This window comes from Anolis sagrei, chromosome Y (assembly GCF_037176765.1).
Source record: "Anolis sagrei isolate rAnoSag1 chromosome Y, rAnoSag1.mat, whole genome shotgun sequence".
Classification (NCBI taxonomy): Eukaryota; Metazoa; Chordata; class Lepidosauria; order Squamata; family Dactyloidae; genus Anolis; species Anolis sagrei.
The window spans coordinates 30,766,297-30,784,903 of NC_090035.1; the positions used below are offsets into that span (position 1 = coordinate 30,766,297).

The window sequence follows — 18,607 nt, forward strand, 5'->3', positions numbered from 1 at the left end:
AAAATAACCCCTGAGTTAATAATTAGGAAATAAGCATGAGGTATTTTATCCTCCTCAGTGATAAGACTCTTGACAGTCTCAATCTATATCTATATCTATATCTATATCTATATCTATATAATAAAGGTGAAAGTTTGTATGCGGCGGACAAAAGTGTGGCGGTGCGACGGGAGGAGTATGTGCCAGCGTTTTGATTGGCCAGCCTGAAAGTTCCAAGATTCCGATTGGCTGGGCAGCGGTGCTATTTGCATATGGTCTCTGATTGGCCAGCTTCAATAAGAGCCCCTGGTGGAGAAAAGAGTTCATGGCAGAAACGGGGACATGAGAAGGAAATTTGCATATGGTCTCTGATTGGCCAGCCTCAATTCCAAGATTCCGAGATGACAAAGAGAGGAAAGGAAAAGGCCAGAGGGGACTGAGTCAGACAATTACCAATACAGACCAGACTTGGCACACAGAGCCCCCATGACCCACTCAACATCCTACTGCAGTTTGGAGGAGGATGAACCATGGATGATGGGGCTTGCAGTACCATCACTCACATTCTGAGACCGCTGTTAACCTCATCCAATGACTGATCAGGACCAAACTTGGCACATAGACCTCTCATGATCCACTTTACGTCCTGGTGTGGTTTGGCCGGGGATGGACCATGGATTATGGGACTTGCAGTACCTTTGCTCAATTCTTGAGACCACTGCAACCCTCATCCAATTACCGATAAAGACCAAACTTGGCACACTGAGTCTCCAAGACGCACTCTACATCCTGGTGCGGTTTGGAGGAGGATGCACCATGGATGATGGGACTTGCAATACCTGCACTCCCTTCCTAAGACCATAACTGCCAACAATGATGGATCAGGACCACAATTTACACAGAGAGCCCGCATGACCCACTCTACATCCTTGTGCGGATTGGAAGAATTTCACTATGTATGATGGGACTTGCAGTCACTTCACTCACGTCCTGAGACCACTGAGACCCTCGCCAATGACTGATCAAGACCAAACTTGGCACACAGTCCCCATGACCCACTCTACATCCTGGTGCACTTTCGAGGAGGACAGACCATGGATGATGGTCTGGGAAGGGAGTACGTCCATTCTCTTCCCAAGACTGCTGCAACCTTTACTAATGTCTGATCAAGACCAAACTTGGCACACAGAGCCACCTTGACCCACTCTACATCCTGGTGCACTTTCAAGGAGGACAGACCATGGATGATGGAACTTCAAGTACCTCCACTCCCTTCCCAAGATTGCTGCAACTCTCATCTAATGACCAATCTAGACCAAACTTGGCACACAGAGCCCCCATGACCCACTCTACATCCTGCTGCAGTTTTGGAGGAGGGTTGACCATGGATTATGGGACTTGCAGTTTGTTCTCGTTCAATAGTTTTTTATTAGTTTCATTTAATTTGTGACATCGAAAGAGGGGGAACAATGCAGTTATAGGAAAGCTTAGAAGGTACAGATTAGAGGGGAAAGGGTGTGTAGGGAGGGGGACTGGTTGGGAAGGGTAGGGAAAAAGAGATGTGTGAGGGTAGATGGGGGAGGGTTGGTAGGGAAGTTTAGAGAGGGGAGGGGTGGTTCTTGACACTTCCGTTTGGTCCACAGTAGAATTGCTTGCTGACTGGTACCTTGGATCTTTGTTTTCTAATTTTGTTTGGTTAATTTTTGTTGATTGGGTACTTTTAAATATTTTTCAAATATTCTTTGCAGATATCCCAATTTGTCTGGTTATGCTTGTTTTGACTCTCCATCAGGTTCGATAGTCTTTCTAGGTCTATGAATTCAATTACTTTTTCTATCCAGTTCTCCGCCGTTGGAATTTCTTGAGTTTTCCATTTTTGAGCTATCAGCATCCTTGCTGCGGATGCTAGATAGAAGAAGATTTTTTCCTCATTTTTCTTTGTAATGGGAACTGACATATTAAGAAGGTAATATTCCGGTTTCATTTGGAATTTTGTTTTTGTTATTTTTTGTGTGTGGTTGTGTATCGTTGACCAAAACTTTTGGATTTTCTTACATCTCCAAAACATGTGGAAGTACGTTCCAGTCTCTTTCTTGCATTTCCAGCACAAGTTGTTATGGTTTTTGTTTAGTCTGGATAGTAGAGCCGGCGTAAGATGCCACCTGTAAAACATCTTGTGACAGTTTTCTATGATAGATGTTGCTTTTGTGAAATAGGTTTTTTGTTTCCAAATTTGCTCCCATTCCCTCAGCAGTATGGTCCTGCCAATGTCTCTCGCCCATTTATTCATGCACTCTTTGATAAGGTCTCTTTCGTTGTTCCACTCTAATAAGGTTTTGTATATTGTTGCTATCACTTTTTTTTCTTTTTTCATTAAGCTTTCCCATAGGGATCCTGTCTCAGAAAAACCATTTTTGCAGTCTTCTTTGTAGCATTCCTTTGTTTGTAGGTAGTGGAACCAGTCTAGTTCTTCTTCACGAAGTTCTTCCATTGTCTTGAGGCGCCATTTGGTATTTTCTTTTATAAGAAGTTGGTTGTAGTTGAACCATTTTTTTCCTGGGCAGTTCTTTTTTATGGTAGGCCTCCGAGGGCGATATCCACATGGGCGTTTTTGAGTAGAAGTAGCTTTTGTATTTTTTCCATACCCTTAGAAGGGCGGATCTTATATAGTGGTTGTTGAATGATCTTTCAATTCGGTCTTTCTCATACCAGAGGTATGCATGCCATCCTCTTCTGTTGTTCCATCCCTCTAGTGCTAATATCCTTTTTGGTTCAAGGTTCGCCCAAGGTATTGTCCAGGATAGGGCGCAAGCCTCGAAGTACAGTTGTAGGTCCGGCATTGCAAGTCCTCCTCTTTCCTTTGTGTCAGTCAAAGCTTTGAATCTAACCCTGGGTTTTTTCCCATCCCATATGAATCTTGTAATTTCTCTGTTCCAGTTCCTGAAACAAGTGTTGTTTTTAATAATTGGAATTGATTGAAATAGGAAAATCATCCTGGGCAGTATGCTCATTTTAATCGCGGAGATTCTTCCTACCCATGATAGGTTGAGATGTTTCCAATTCTTAAGCTTCTTTTGGATGCTTCCCCACATCTTTTCATAATTATCCTTGTAAAGATTAACATTTGATGTTGACACATTTATCCCCAGGTATTTGACTTTTTTGACAACCTCTAGTCCTGTTTCTTTGCCGATCTTAATTTTTTTCTCTTCCTTAACATTTTTTGTTAGTATTTTGGATTTATTTCTTTTTATTTTTAGGCCTGCTAGCTTCCCAAATTTTTCTATTTTCTCTAGCCATTTTACAATCGACTCAGCCGGATTTTCTACAATGCATACCACATCATCGGCGAAAGCCTGGATCTTATATTCTTCATCAACAATTTTTGTTCCTTTTAGTGTCTTGTCGGTTCTTATATCTTCTAAAAGGGTTTCTAGCATCATTATAAATAATAGTGGGGACATTGGACATCCTTGTCGGACTCTCTTCTGTATGTGGATATCTTCCGTAAGTTGGTCATTCACTATTATTTTCGCAGACTGTTTTGTATAGACAGATTGGATTGCATTTGTAATATGATAACCAGCATCTACCTCTTTTAGTAGTGATATTAGAAAGTCCCAACTCGCGTTATCGAACGCTTTCTCTGCGTCTACAAAGAGGAGGCCTACTTCTTTTTGTCTGTTTTGCTCATAGTATTCAATTACATTGAGGATGCATCTTATATTGTCCTTTAGCTGTCTTTTAGGAAGGAATCCTCTTTGGTCCTCCTTAATTCTAGTTTGTAGTACTTCCTTAAGCCTGTTGGCAATAACTGTGGCGAAGATCTTATAATCGCAGTTCAATAATGAGATTGGGCGATAGTTTCGTACATTTGCTGGATCGGTGTTTTCTTTGTGTAGTAGCGTTATGTATGCTTCTTTCCACGAATCTGGTGTCTTTCCTCCTTCTCTTATGTTGTTCATGATTTCTTTTAGGAAAACTATTAGCTCTTCTTTGTGAATTTTGTAATATAAAGCTGGTAATCCATCGGGTCCTGGAGCTTTGTTGCCTGGCATGTCCATGATCGCTTTGTTTATTTCTTCCTCTTTAATTGTGGCATTCAGTAGCTCTCTTTCACTGTCGTTGAGTCGAGGTGTTTTTTGCTCTGATATATATGCGATAATATCTTCTTTCTTTGTTGGGTCTTTTTTGTACAGCTTCTTGTAGAATTCTCTAAATTGGCCGACAATTTCTCTCTCCGTGGTATAATTTTTCCCTTCTTCCGTTATCTGTGTTATAATCCTTCGCTGTTTTTTCTTTGCCAGTTTTCTGGCAAGAAGTTTCCCTGGTTTATTTGCTTCTGTGAAGTATTGAGCTTTTATGTATTTCAAATTGCGGGCCATTATTTCTAGCTGAGCTGCACTCATTTCTTTTCTTAGAAGTTCTACTTCTCGATGGATCTTTTTGTTCTTGGGGTGCTTCTTTAATAAACTTTCTTTCTCTGATAATTTAGTTTCAAGCTTTGCTCTCTCCTCTCTCTTTCTTCTGTTTTTTTATAGCTGCTTGTTGGATATAATGGCCACGTATGACAGCCTTACTAGCCTCCCACACTGTCTCTAACTTAGTGCCTTTATCCATATTTTCCTCAAAATAGGTTTGGATCGTTTTTTTACTAAGCACTATGTCTTCTTTCCGCCTAATTAGAGCCTCGTTCAGTTTCCATCTTCTATTCCGTGTACCAATTTTTATGTTTATTTTTAGTGGACAGTGATCTGAGGTGGATCTTGTAAGTATCTTAACCTTCCTAACCTTGGTTGATAATAAGTTAGTTACCCAGCACATATCTATTCGGGTCCAAGTGTGGTGTCTCGCTGAGTAGAATGTGTAATCTTTGGCCGTTGGATTTTTAAGACGCCAGATGTCTTGCAGTCCTAGCTCTTTTTTCATTTGGAGAAAGTTTTGGGGGAGAGTCCCACACTTGGCTTTTTTCCCAGATTTGTCAATTTTGCCATCTATCACCCCGTTAAAATCGCCCATTATTACCAGGTTGTCGCTCATGTGATCAACTAGCTTCCCTCTCAGTTGTTTGATAAAGGCTGTTTTGGCTCCGTTGGGGGCATATATGTTGGTTATAAGTATATTCATACAGTTAATCGAGATTTTTACCCCTATCATCCTACCCTCACTATCCTTGAAAGCTAGTTCAGGGTTTAGATTTTCTTTAATATATAGTGCAACTCCTCTCTTCTTTTCAAGGGAGGAGGAGTGGAATAGTTTCCCTAAATATTTATTGTCTAGGTGCGAGCTATGTTTTTGGGCTATGTGCGTTTCTTGAATCGCTATGATATCACACTTCAGACTCTTTAGTTGGTTGAAGATAAGTTTTCTTTTATTGGGGCTATTCAGCCCATTAACATTATTGGATACAATTCTCAATTCCATCTTTAAGGTTTAAATCAATCAAGTCCTTTGGGGGCTGGCTTCTGTGGGGTTGTTTGACATAATCCTCTGGTGAGGTATGCCTTGCTCTTTTTTCTCCTTTTTTCATTCCAGGTTCTCCTTGGGGTTGTGTGGTTTCCATATCATTCTCTTCCGTTTCTGAATGGTCACTTTCGGATGATAGTCGTCTTTGTTTGTTGGTCTCCCGATCTTGTTTGTTTGTAATTTTTTGGAAGAGGTCTTTCGCTTTTTCTACTGATGTTATCCACACCTTTTCTCCTTTTATAGTTGCCATTATCCCCTCTTTTTTCTCCCAACGGAATTTAATTTGTTGTTTCTTGAGTTCGTCCGTAAGGAAATAGTAGGGTTTTCTTTTACTCATACTGGATGCTGGCACTTCTTTTATGATGGCAATTTTCCTGTCTTTGTAATATGACGGCTGTTTGGCATTGATTCTCAATATCTGGTCCCTAAGATGTTTTCTTGTTAACTGGGCTACTATATCTTGGGGTGTTCCATTTTTTTTGGCGTAGCTTGTTTGTACTCGATACACCTTATCCATATTCGAATCCATCTCCTCGGTTGGTATATTTAGAATTTTTTCTGTTATTTCAGTTACTATACTTCTTAGATCTTCTTGCTTTTCCTCTACGATATTCCTTAGTCTTAGTTGATATTCTGACTCCCTTAATTCCATCTTCTCTTGTTGTCTAGAAAGTCTGGCTGAGATTTCTTCTAGTGTATCTAGCCTTTTTTTAGACTTCTCTTGTGTTTTTTTCAATACTTGATTGTCGGCTTTCATTACCGTGACTTCTTCTTGTATTCCATCTATTTCTTTTTTGAAGGAGGATAGCTCTTCCTTAATTTCTTCTTTCATTTTTCCCATTTCATCTTGAATCATCTTTTCCAGCCTTGCCTGTTGTTTTTCCTGGGAGGTTCGTATTTTTTCCTGGATTTCTTGTACTTTTGTTTGTGTCTCTTGCATTTTAACTTGTGATTCTTGTATCTTTGTTAACTCGGCCATTAAATCTTTTAAAGTCGGTTCGTTTTCTTTTGGGGGTTCTTTCGGGGGTTGGGGTAGTTCTCCTTGGATCGAGTGTCTTCTTGTTGTCAGTAGTTTGCTTTGTTTTAAAATATTTGGTTTTTCCATTTTGGACTCTTTGTTTCCTTGAGTTCCAGTTCTTTTTACTCTTTTGGGTTTGATTCTGAGTTTATTTCGACCCCGTTCGGCTTCGTTGAGTCTTCCTTGATTTTATTCTTATTACTTCACCTTATGTTCTGGACACTTCCGCTTGTCCGGTTTACTTTACTGGTTAGTAGTACAGGTAGTGTTCTTCAAAGTTATACTAATATAACTGGTATTTTTGCAAATAGTCTTGTACAATACATTCCAGATGGTACCCAGTAATACACTATTTTGGTGAATTGCAATTCTTAATACCTTCGTGGTACAATTCGTATCATCTAGTGTGTGTTACCGTTACTTTTAAAGTATTTATATCTAATGTCTATTTACAACCTTAGTAACAAACATTAAGTGCATTAAATAAATACTACAAATTAATATTATCTTTTACAATTGTAAATAAATTTTACTCACATAAACTATGTGCTGTATGTTGTGGGTATGCCCTTCCTTCTTTACTTTCACTTGGGTATCTTCACCAGTTCTTGGCTCCAATTGTAAAGGAGAGGAGATAGGGAGAGGAAAAAAAAGAAAAAAAAAGAAAAAGAAGAGGATGGGGGGGAAGGGGGGGAAGAAAAGGGAGAGAAAGAAAGAAAAAGGAAAAAAAAGAAAAAAAAAGGGGGGGGGGAAGAAAAAAGAGGGGGGAGGAGGGGGGGGAGATGCCGGAATGTAAATAAGGGGGCAAAGGGAGATGAGTCTTCTTCTTTACATTGACAAAGTCACTGGGAAAGGGGTTTCTGGCAATTTCTTCTTTGTCTCCAGGAGGGTAGGGGAGGGTATGGGTGAGGGGTGGGCACCTTCGCTGGGCAGCGTGGGTCTGTAGGGTTGGGGATTCTCTCCTCTGCCTATGGCCGCTGCTGTCTGCCTCTGTAGATGTAGCTTTCTCCTCTCCCCTTCCCCTCACCTTCCCTCTTCTTCTCTTTCCCTCTTTCCCTCTTTTCTCTTTTCCTTTCCTCGGCTTGTTATTCTCACTCTTCTTGTTCTCCTTATTTCTCGTCCTTCCTGTTGTCTTTTACTTCTTTTCCTCGCTTTTCGGTTGTTTGCGACGTTTCTCTTTGCCTTACGGCATGCGGCTTTTCATTTTCTTTATATTTTCTTTTTCCCCTTTCGCTTTCGCTTCTCCTTCATTCCAACTTCACTGTAGCCAGGGCCGGTAGAGGGTGGCTCCCGGCGGGGACTCGGCGTTCTGCGGGGGAACTCCCGCTGTACTCGGCAGCCCTCTCTCATCAATCTCGCCCTCTCCCCTCGCTGCCGCCGCCCGTCCTCCACTGATGGATGCTTTTCCCAATGGGGTTTACTACTCAATGGAGTTTTACTACTCACAGTTCCGGTAGCTGGGATTGAGTTTAGTTGAGCTTTGTCTTTGTCTCTTGACTCTTTATCTCTTTTCCTCTGTGGCCTTTAATTGTTGTACAGACCAATTCTTTTGTTTATGTTGATTTTGTCTAACTTGAAATGAGGCAGGAGGCAGTCTGCCGTCCTTGTTGTCCGGCGTCTTCCTCCGGGGTCCTTCCTCAGGCTTCGGGGGGTGTTTCTTCGGGGCGGTTTGCTCCTTCTCGCAACCCCCCCGGAGATTGGCCCTGGGATTTATTGCCAACACGACTCCTTCTGTCGATGTCGGGGAGATTTGAGTTCTCCCGACCCCTTGGCTGGTGGAAGAATCAGTCCTGAGCTCTGAGAGCTCAGCGTTCTGCTGCTGCCTCCATCTTGCCTCACCGGAAGTGCTCTCAGCACAGGGATCCACACAGACATGCGCAGTAGCGGGACTTGCAGTTTGTTTACTCACTTACTGAAACCACTGCGACCCTAATCCAATGACTGATCAAGACCAAACTTAGCACACAGAGCCCCCATGACCCAGTCTACATCTTGGTGCAGTTTGGAGGAGGACAGACGATGGATGATGGGACTTCAAGTACCTCCACTCCCCAAGATTGCTCAACCCTCATCTAATGACCAATCTAGACCAAACTTGGCACACAGAGCCCTCATGACCCACTCTACATCCCGATGCTGTTTGGAGGAGGATGGACGATGGATGATGGGACTTCCAGTACCTTCACTCACTTCCTGGAACCACAGTGACACTTATCCAAATACCAAGAAAGACCAAACTTGGCACAGAGAGCTCCCTTGGCCAACTCAACATTCTGGTGAGGTTTGGGAGAGAACAGACTATGGGTGATGGGACTTGCAGTACCTAAACTCACTTTCTGAGACCACTGTGACCCTCATCCAATGATTGATCAAGAACAAAACTTGGCACACAGAGCCCCCATGACCTACTCTCCATTCTGATGCAATTTGGAGGAGGATGGACCACAGATGATGGGATTCGCAGTACCTTCACTAACTTCCTGAGACCACTGCGAGCCATATAAATAACTGATAAAGACCAACCTTGATACACAATTCCTTTTCTAATAACCCGGGCAGCGCTGGGTCCCCAAGCTAGTCTATCTATCTATCTATATCTATCTATATAATAAAAGTCAAAACTTGTATGCGGCGGATGTGTGGCGGTGTATGTGCCGGCTTTCTGACTGGCCAGCCTGAAAGTTTCACGATTCTGATTGGCTGCTGCTGTGGTGCTATTTGCATATGGTCCCTGATTGGCCTGCTTCAACAGGAGCCCCTGGTGGAGAAAAGGGTTCATGACAGGAATGGGGACATGACAGAAGGAAATTTGCATTTGGTCTCTGATTGGCCAACCTCCACTCCCTTCCCAAGACTGCTGCAACCCTCATTTAATGTCCGATCAAGACCAAACTTGGCACACAGAGCCCCCATGACCCACTCTACATCTTGATGCTGTTTGGAGGAAGGTTGACCATGGATTATGGGACTTGCAGTACCTTTACTCATTTACTGAAACCACTGCGACCCTAATCCAATGACTGATAAAGACCAAACTTAGCACACAGAGCCCCCATGGATGATGGGACTTCAAGTACCTTCACTCACTTCCTGAAAACAATGCCACCGTCATCCAATGACCAATAAAGACCAAACTTGGCATACAGAAGCGCCATTACTCACTTTCTCTAATAACCCCGGGCAGCGCCGGGTCCCCAAGCTAGTATATAATAAAAGTCAAAACTTATATGCGGCGGATGTGTGGCGGTGTATGTGCCGGCTTTCTGATTGGCCAGCCTGAAAGTTCCAAGATTCTAATTGGCTGCTGCTGTGGTGCTATTTGCATATGGTCCCTGATTGGCCTGCTTCAACAGAAGCCCCTGATGGAGAAAAGAGTTCATGACAGAAACTGGGACATAAGAAGGAAATTTGCATATGGTCTCTGATTGGCCAGCCTCAATTCCAAGGTTCCGAGATGACAAAGAGAGGAAAGGAAAGGGCCAGAGGGGGCTGGTTCAGACAATTACCAATACAGACCAGACTAGGCACACAGAGCCCCCATGACCCACTCGACATCCTACTGCAGTTTGGAGGAGGATGAACCATGGATGATGGGGCTTGCAGTACCATCACTCACATTCTGAGACCGCTGTTAACCTCATCCAATGACTGATCAGGACCAAACGTGGCACATAGACCCCTCATGACCCACTTTACGTCCTGGTGTGTTTTGGCTGGGGATGGACCATGGGTTATGGGACTTGCAGTACCTTTGCTCAATTCTTGAGACCACTGCAACCCTCAACCAATTACCGATAAAGACCAAACTTGGCACACTGAGTCTCCATGATGCATTCTACATCCTGGTGCAGTTTGGGGGAGTGTGCACCATGGACGATGGGACTTGCAATACCTGCACTCCCTTCCTGAGACTATTACAAGTGCCAACAGTGATGGATCAGGATCACAATTCGCACAGAGAGCCCGCATGACCCACTCTACATCCTGGTGCAGTTTAGAAACATTTGGACATGGATGATGGGACTTGAAGTCACTTCACTCACTTCCTGAGACCACTGAGACCCTTGCCAATGACTGATCCAGACCAAACTTGGCACACAGAGTCCCCATGACCCACTCTACATCCTGGTGCACTTTCGAGGAGGACAGACCATGGATGATGGGACTTCAAGTACCTCCACTCCCTTCCCAAGACTGCTGCAACCCTCATCTAATGTCCGATCAAGACCAAACTTGGCACACAGAGCCCCCATAACCCACTCTACATACCGATGCTGTTTGGAGGAGGGTTGACCATGGATGATGGGACTTGCAGTACCTTTACTCACTTACTGAAACCACTGCGACCCTGAACCAATGACTGATAAAGACCAAACTTGGCACACAGAGCCCCCATGACTCACTCTATATCCTGCTGCTGTTTGGAGGAGGGTTGACCATGGACAATGCGACTTCAAGTACCTTCACTCACTTCCTGAAAACAATGCAACCGTCATCCAATGACCAATACAGACCAAACTTGGCATACAGAACCACCATTACCCACTTTCTCTAATAACCCGGCCAGCGCCGGGTCCCCAAGCTAGTATATAATAAAGGTGAAAGTTTGTATGCGGAGGACAAAAGTGTGGCCATGTATGTGCTAGCTTTCTGATTGGCTGCCACTGTGGTCTCTGATTGGCCAGCCTGAAAGTTCCAAGATTCCGATTGGCTGGGCAGCGGTGCTATTTGCATATGGTCTCTGATTGGCCAGCTTCAAGAGGAGCCCCTGGTGGAGAAAAGAGTTCATGACAGAAACAGGGACATGAGAAGGAAATTTGCATATGGTCTCTGATTGGCCAGCCTCAATTCCAAGATTCCGAGATGACAAAGAGAGGAAAGGAAAAGGCCAGAGGGGGCTGAGTCAGACAATTACCAATACAGACCACACTTGGCACACAGAGCCTGCAAGACCGACTCGACATCCTACTGCAACCATGGATGATGGGACTTGCAGTACCACCACTCACATTCTGAGACCGCTGTTAACCTTATCCAATGACTGATCAGGACCAAACTTCACACAGAGACCTCTCATGACCCACTTTACGTCCTGGTGTGGTTTGGCCGGAGATGGACCGTGGATTATGGGACTTGCAGTACAATTGCTCAATTCTTCAGACCACTGCAACCCTCATCCAATTACCAATAAATACCAAACCTGGCACACTGAGTCTCCACGATGCACTCTACATCCAGGTACAGTTTGAAGGAGGATGCACCATGGACGATGGGACTTGCAATACCTGCACTCCCTTCCTAAGACCATAACTGCCAACAATGATGGATCAGAACCACAATTTACACAGAGAGCCCGCATAACTCACTCTACATCCTGGTGCGGTTTGGAAGAATTTGACAATGGATGATGGGACTTGCAGTCACTTCACTCACTTCCTGAGACCACTGAGACCCTCGCCAATGACTCAACAAGACTAAACTTGGCACATGGAGCTTCAATGACTCACTCTACATCCTGGAGCAGTTTGGAGGACGACAGACCATGGATGATGGGACTTCAAGTATCTCCACTACCCAAGACTGCTGCAAAACTCATCTAATGACCAATCAAGATCAAAGTTGGCACACAGAGCCCCCATGACCCACTCTACATCCTGCTGCAGTTTTGGAGAAGGGTGGATCATGGATGATGGAACTTCCAGTACCTTCACTCACATTCTGAGACCTCTGCAAACCTCATCCAATGACGGATCAAGACCAAACTTGGCACATAGACCTCTCATGACCCACTTTACGTCCTGGTGTTATTTGGAAAACTTTGGAGATGTTTGATGGGACTTGCAGTACCTTTGCTCACTTCCTGAGACCACTGAGACCCTCGCCAATGACTAATCAAGAGTAAACTTGGCACATGGAGCTCCAATGACCCACTCTACATCCTGCTGCAGTTTGGAGGAGGACAGACCATGGATGATGGGACTTCAAGTACCTCCACTCCCTTCCAAAGATTGCTGCAACCCTCTTATAATGACCAATCAAGACCACACTTGGCGCACAGAGCCCCCATGATCCACTCTACATCCTGCTGCAGTTTGAAAGGGGATGGACTTTGGATGATGGGACTTGCAGTACACTTACTGACACCACTGCCACCCTCATCTAATGACTGATAAAGACCAAACTTGGCACACAGAGCCCCTATGACCCACTCTATATCCTGCTGCTGTTTGTAGGAGGATGGGCCATGGATGATGGGACTTCAAGTACCTTCACTCACTTCCTGAAAATAATGCAGCCGTTATCCAAAGACCAATAAAGACCAAACTTGGCATACAGAACCACCATTACCCACTTTCTCTAATAACCCGGGCAACGCCGGGTCCCCAAGCTAGTTTCTTATGAAGAACAGTTTGGAATGTGGACCAGCTGGCCCAGGCAGCAACCCAAGTGGTGGATGCAGAGTTTGCAAAGTTGGTGTGTGGGCCTCACATTTAGATGAGTGTGGGAATGACCCCCAGGATTTTGACAAATGGCAATTCCCAGTAACTGCCTGGCCAGTAGTGAGGAATGTTGGGAATTGCAGTCCACCAAGTCTGGAGGGCCCCATTGTAGTACGGACTCAGCCTCGTTTAATGCAGCCTTTTGATGCAGGAAAAAACAGATCGTATGCGGTTTTTGGTGTTTTATGTGGGGGAAGCTCACTTTCAGTTCTATGTTTCTTTATGAGTTTGCTTTCTGTAAACCTCTCTGTGGTGGTTTTTAATTGTTAGGTATGCCATGCAAGTCGTATCCTTGGAATTATGGCAAGGCAATGCCAACCGGTGTGTTCTATGTTGGTACTGGATTGAAAGTGCAAAAGTAATGTGCACTCAGTAAATAGCAGGGAAGGGGGAAAAGGAGAGTTGGAGTCTTTCTTCCCCTGTAGACTCATGCAGACTGCGGCATCCTTTTCCGGCTTCTGTGCTTTTCCTCATTAATACCTTTTTCCCACCTTGACTACACGCTGATGCTGCTTGCCCTGGTTTTCAACTGTTAAATGTTTCAGGGCCTGGTGCTCCAGGTTTCCCCCCACAAACGCAACTGTTGAGGACTCCCTTTTGTGTGACGCCGTTCAGGATTAATAGACTGCTGCCTTTATCCAGTCCACTTAGATAATAGCTCTCCCTGTGCTTTGGCTTCTGACTCAGCAGTGTGTCGGCCAATTTTAGGCATGTGCATTTCTGTAGTAACTCAGCAAGGATTAGCAGGAAAGGTGGGGAATGCAGAGAGTGAAAGGATGGGAAAAGCTCTGGGGCAGAGCTTTGGACCTAGGTCTTTTCAGAATCATTTTATGGGAGTAGCTACATGCACCCCACTCAAATAAGTTGCAGGGATTGCCCTACATAAACACTGATTTATGTAGGGAAAAAGTCTAAATACAACTTCAGGGCCTAAAGTTGTGGGTTGCTACCCCCAAACAATCCACAACATTTACTAGATGAGAAAGGATGGGCAAATATATGAACATAGACTCTGGAGTGGTTAGGTATGGAGGCTTGGATTTGAGTTGGAAAGTCCAAAGCAAAGCTGCGTTTTTGGATAGACAAGGTGTTGCCACATAGGTATTCTAGGAGTCATTTAAAAAGTAGAAATGGGAAATGTTTTGGAGGTAAAAAGAATGGAGACCGGGTTTCATCTGTTTTGCAGCTTTGCCTCAATGTTCTCTACAGTCACCATAAGTGATGAACTAGCTGGTTTCCTTTGGTCTTGCTCCTTCTTCCATTCTCTTGACTAGAGTCTTCAGCTACCAATGAAGTCACAAGCCCTCTTTTATGACATGATGGTTGCTATGGGAATAGGAGTGTTCTTGTCACACTTCCACTTTTTTGATGTCATTGCTGGAGATGAAAAGACGGGACTGAGAAATACATAATCAAAAAACTGGTTCAGAGTGGGTTTGAAAGTCATACAACAATAAACAGGTGCTAAATGGATTTGTCCCCTTTCGAAATGTATCCCTTTTCTGGTCCTCCAAACAGTAGTTTTGGTGCCTTAAATCTGTTTTACAAGGCCTGCAGTCAAGCAGATGTGGAATATTTGACTTCTCCTATAAAATCCAAGAAGTCCTTCCAGATTTCTATGTTGGGGACAGAACTTCTGGAAACACCTATTCTCCATGTACAATGGGTACAAGAGCATTCATACTCATGCAAGCTTTAGTGGATGTTGGTTGTAGCTCAGAATTAATTCAGAGTGGTCTTGAGTATTCCTTACTACTCATCTTGATTTCCTTATTTCCAGGAGAGAAGTTTGGTCTTTGAAGCTTTTTGTATGCCCTGTCTAAAAGACTTGCAGCTAGTACTTTATCGTTTGTAAAGTGTTGAGAGGTTCAGAGTGGCTTCATGTGAAAATCTCAAAGGAAATTCTATATAATAATGGCAAATCTGTAATAAAATGGGTGGGTACATCAAGTCCTGAGGAGAGATAAGTATATTGCTGCAGCTATTTGCATCATTACATTTTTTTAAAAGGTTGATTACCTCTTGCTCCATTGAGACATTAAAGTAACTTCAGGAACCCCTTTGTAATTTTCATTTAAGGTCACATTTCTTCATAGTGGGAGGGAGTGTATTATTGTTGGTTTCAATAACCCCAAGGTCAGTAGAAACGCTTAATTTTAATAAAAGGAAATATTGTAGACTATTAAAGACATCTCAAAACAGATGGAGGGTGAGGAATTCTTCCACACATATGATGGACTGACGCCCTGAGCAGTTCACTTGGATCCCCACCTGGATACAGATTAACTTGGAGCCATTTGGGCCATTCTTACACAGAGCCAACGCTTGGGAAGGCTGGCATCTGATCTCCTTCCTTCCCTTCTCCTCAGAAACCATGGCGAGCCCAGCGAAGGAGAACAACTACAGAATGAAGAGTTATAAGAACAAGGCGTTGAACCCAGAGGAGATGCGCCGGAGGAGAGAAGAGGAGGGAATCCAGTTACGAAAACAGAAACGGGAGCAGCAGGTACATAGACCTGCCTTTCTTTCTGTCTCTCTGACTTTCTTTTCATTTTTGGGTTTACAACCCCTTCAGCATCTTGGGCCAGAAAACTGACATAAGCCACCAGAGTCATCCTCCTTCCCCTCTGACTTAATCTGTTTTCTACTTCAGCTCTTTAAAAGACGAAATGTGGAACTAATAAATGAAGATATTGCTATTTCCGACAGTCCCCTTTTTGATGCCTTTGTCAGCTCCACCACGGGTGGGGTAAGTCAACCTTGAAAGCTCTTGTGTTAGTTAAGCCTTTTGTTTTAGCTGTTTTTTTGCTATGGTCAGTAGCAGAAGACCAAATGGGTTTAAGTACCAGACAGTATTGGAAGTACTTCCTTTGATATCTTTCTTTCCAAAAGTTTATAAGATAAATTGTTTATTTGAATAGAACAATCATCCAGAATCCATACCAGCATTGTTCTTATTTCAGGTTTGATAGCTTCCCCTTTGAAAAGAGAAATTTCTTGGGGATGGGATCTGGGGATTGATGTTTGAATGTGGATTTTTCAGGAGGGAGTGATTAAAAGAGAAATGGTGGAGATGCTCTTCTCTGAAGACCCCGACCTTCAGCTAGTCACCACCCAGAGGTTCAGGAAGCTACTGTCAAAAGGTAAATGCAGCCTCAGGTCTTTTTTTAAAATATCTGTTTGTGGGAGCAACTTTGTCAGAATTTCTGTCAGGATTGCACAGATCACTGAATTGGTTTGCATAAAACATCTGAATGTTATAAATATTACAACAGGAACTGTGGAATAGACATAACTGCCCCATTGTTTCTGGTTTACAAATCCTTGTGAAAATGAGACATGGAGTTTTGAGGTGTGTGCACAATCTCATCAACCTGCCAGACAGTGTTATGAAAAGTTGTTTCTGGCCAAGGAGTTTTTCCAGAGGGTTTAAAAGAGGTGGTCTCTCCCCTGCTGAAGAAACCAGATTTAGATCCTTCGGTTCCCTCCAGTTACCACCCAGTTTCAAATCTCTCGTTCCTGGGCAAGGTGATTGAGAGGGCAGTAGCGGAGCAGTTGCAGCAATTCCTAGATGACACAGCCGGACTAGATCCCTTCCAGTCCGGCTTCCGTGCGGGGCATGGGACAGAGACTGTGCTGGTCTCAGTCACGAATCACCTTCAATGCCAGCTTGACCAGCGTGGGTCAGCGCTGCTTGCGTTATTGGATCTCACAGCAGCATTTGACACAACTCTACCACAATCTTTTGACCCACCGCCTTGCTGTTGCTGGAGTCAGGGGGACAGCTTTAAACTGGCTGTCCTCCTTTCTTCACAACCGTGGACAGCGCGTAGAGAGGGGAGGCCTGGTCTCTGAGAGGTCCCCTTTATCTTGTGGGGTTCCTCAGGGGGCCATTCTCTCGCCTCTGTTATTTAACATCTCTATGCAACCACTTGCTCAGCTGGTTTGAGGTTTTGGGCTTGAGTGTTACCAGTACGCTGATCACACTCAGCTTGTGCTGAAGATGGAAGGCCGACCGGACTCTGTACCCGATTGTTTCCATCAGTGCCTTGAGGCTGTTACTGGATGGCTGCGTGCCAGCAGGTTGAGGGTGAATCCAGCAAAGATGGAGATCCTATGGCTGGGTCAACCAGGCAGTGGGGATATCCAGCTGCCTACCCTGGATGGCGAGGCGCTACGCCCGTCACCATTAGTAAAGAGTCTGGGAATCCTTTTGGACCCTCTGCTGATGATGGAGGCCCAGGTCTCCGCCACTAGCAGAACCTTCTTTTTTCATCTGCGGCAGGCTAGACGGCTGGCCCCCTACCTGTCCAGGGATGACCTAGCTACGGTGATTCAGGCTACGGTTATCTCAAGACTGGACTACTGTAACGCCCTCTACATTGGCCTTCCTCTGTCGGTGATCCGGAAGCTCAAGCTGGTACAAAATGCAGCTGCTCGGCTTCTTGCGGGAATTCCGATGAGATGCCACATAACACCAATCTTACTGTAGCTGCATTGGTTACCAATTGATCACTTTCAAAGTGATTGTACTCACCTTTAAGGCCTTGCATAGTCTGGGTCCGATGTACCTGAGGGACCGCCTCACCCCCTACCAACCCCAGAGATTATTATTATTATTAAACTTTATTTGTACCCCGCTAGCATCTCCCGAAGGACTCGATGTGGCTTACAAAGGCCAAGGCCTCAACAACAACAACAACAACAAACAATAACAATACAATGCAAGCAAATTAAAAACATAAGCAATAACAACAACAAAGCATTACACTATTACGCAATAGAGATCCCTCCTATACAGAAGTTGATTATAAATTGTATGATTTTAACTGTATTTGTGTTTAGATTGGCTGCACTAATGCTGGAGCGGCCTAACTGAGAGGAGTGCGTTGCCATGGAGACGATGTAGGCTAGAGAGAGAAATGGGAGGAGCTTAGAGGGGAGAGTTTGAAAAACGACAGTTAATGTTCAGTTAGGGTTTAGGTTTAGAGGAGTGAACAGTCATGAGTTAGGTTTTAGGTTTAGAGGAGTGAGCAGTCAGGAGTTAAGATTTGAGGGTGAGGAATTGATAGAGGAAAGATTAGGAGGTTATAGCTGTAAGAGAGTGTATTGTGAAGCAAAGTTTCGAGGCTTTGGAAAGCCAGATTAAGTTACTGGAAGTTTCTTAGGCTAGAGAGGTTGATAAGGGAAACATAACCAGTATTCCGTTAGTCTAAAGAAAGGCTAAAGAATATGCTTATTAAGTATCTGATCAGGGGAGGATCAGATAAGGGAGACATCCCTGTATTGAAACTTTGTTTTGTAATAAGTGCTTCACCTCAGGAAGATACTGTATAACCTGAAAGAGTGTAACATTCAACTAACCAAGCATTATTGAGTTCTATAAGAAAAGTTACAACTTGCAACCACACGCTTTGTGCTCAATAAACTTGTTAACTTTTGTTTGAAGACTGCCTCATCTCCATCAATTCTGCGTCCAGTGTGCCATTTCTCACAATATTATAACTTACCTCAAGTGGTGGCAGAAACGCAGGGGAAAGTGACCAAATAGATCTATATTCTTATCTCCAGTCACGCTGCAATACATACAGTATAATTACTACTAAGTTATTACTATCTTAATAAAGGAAGAGGTGCGATTGAA

At 43.9% G+C, this 18,607-nt stretch overlaps 1 protein-coding gene across 2 annotated transcripts in view; it reads left to right on the forward strand.

Moving 5' to 3' along the window:
* Positions 1-18,607, forward strand: part of LOC137095185 (importin subunit alpha-7-like) — a 76,532-nt gene that overhangs the window by 36,074 nt on the left and 21,851 nt on the right. For both annotated transcript variants that reach the window (XM_067461552.1, XM_067461553.1), the window contains exons 2-4: positions 15,333-15,469; positions 15,617-15,712; positions 16,007-16,106. In XM_067461552.1, coding sequence (XP_067317653.1) covers positions 15,333-15,469; positions 15,617-15,712; positions 16,007-16,106 — 333 coding nt within the window. The remainder of the gene's footprint in view (positions 1-15,332; positions 15,470-15,616; positions 15,713-16,006; positions 16,107-18,607) is intronic.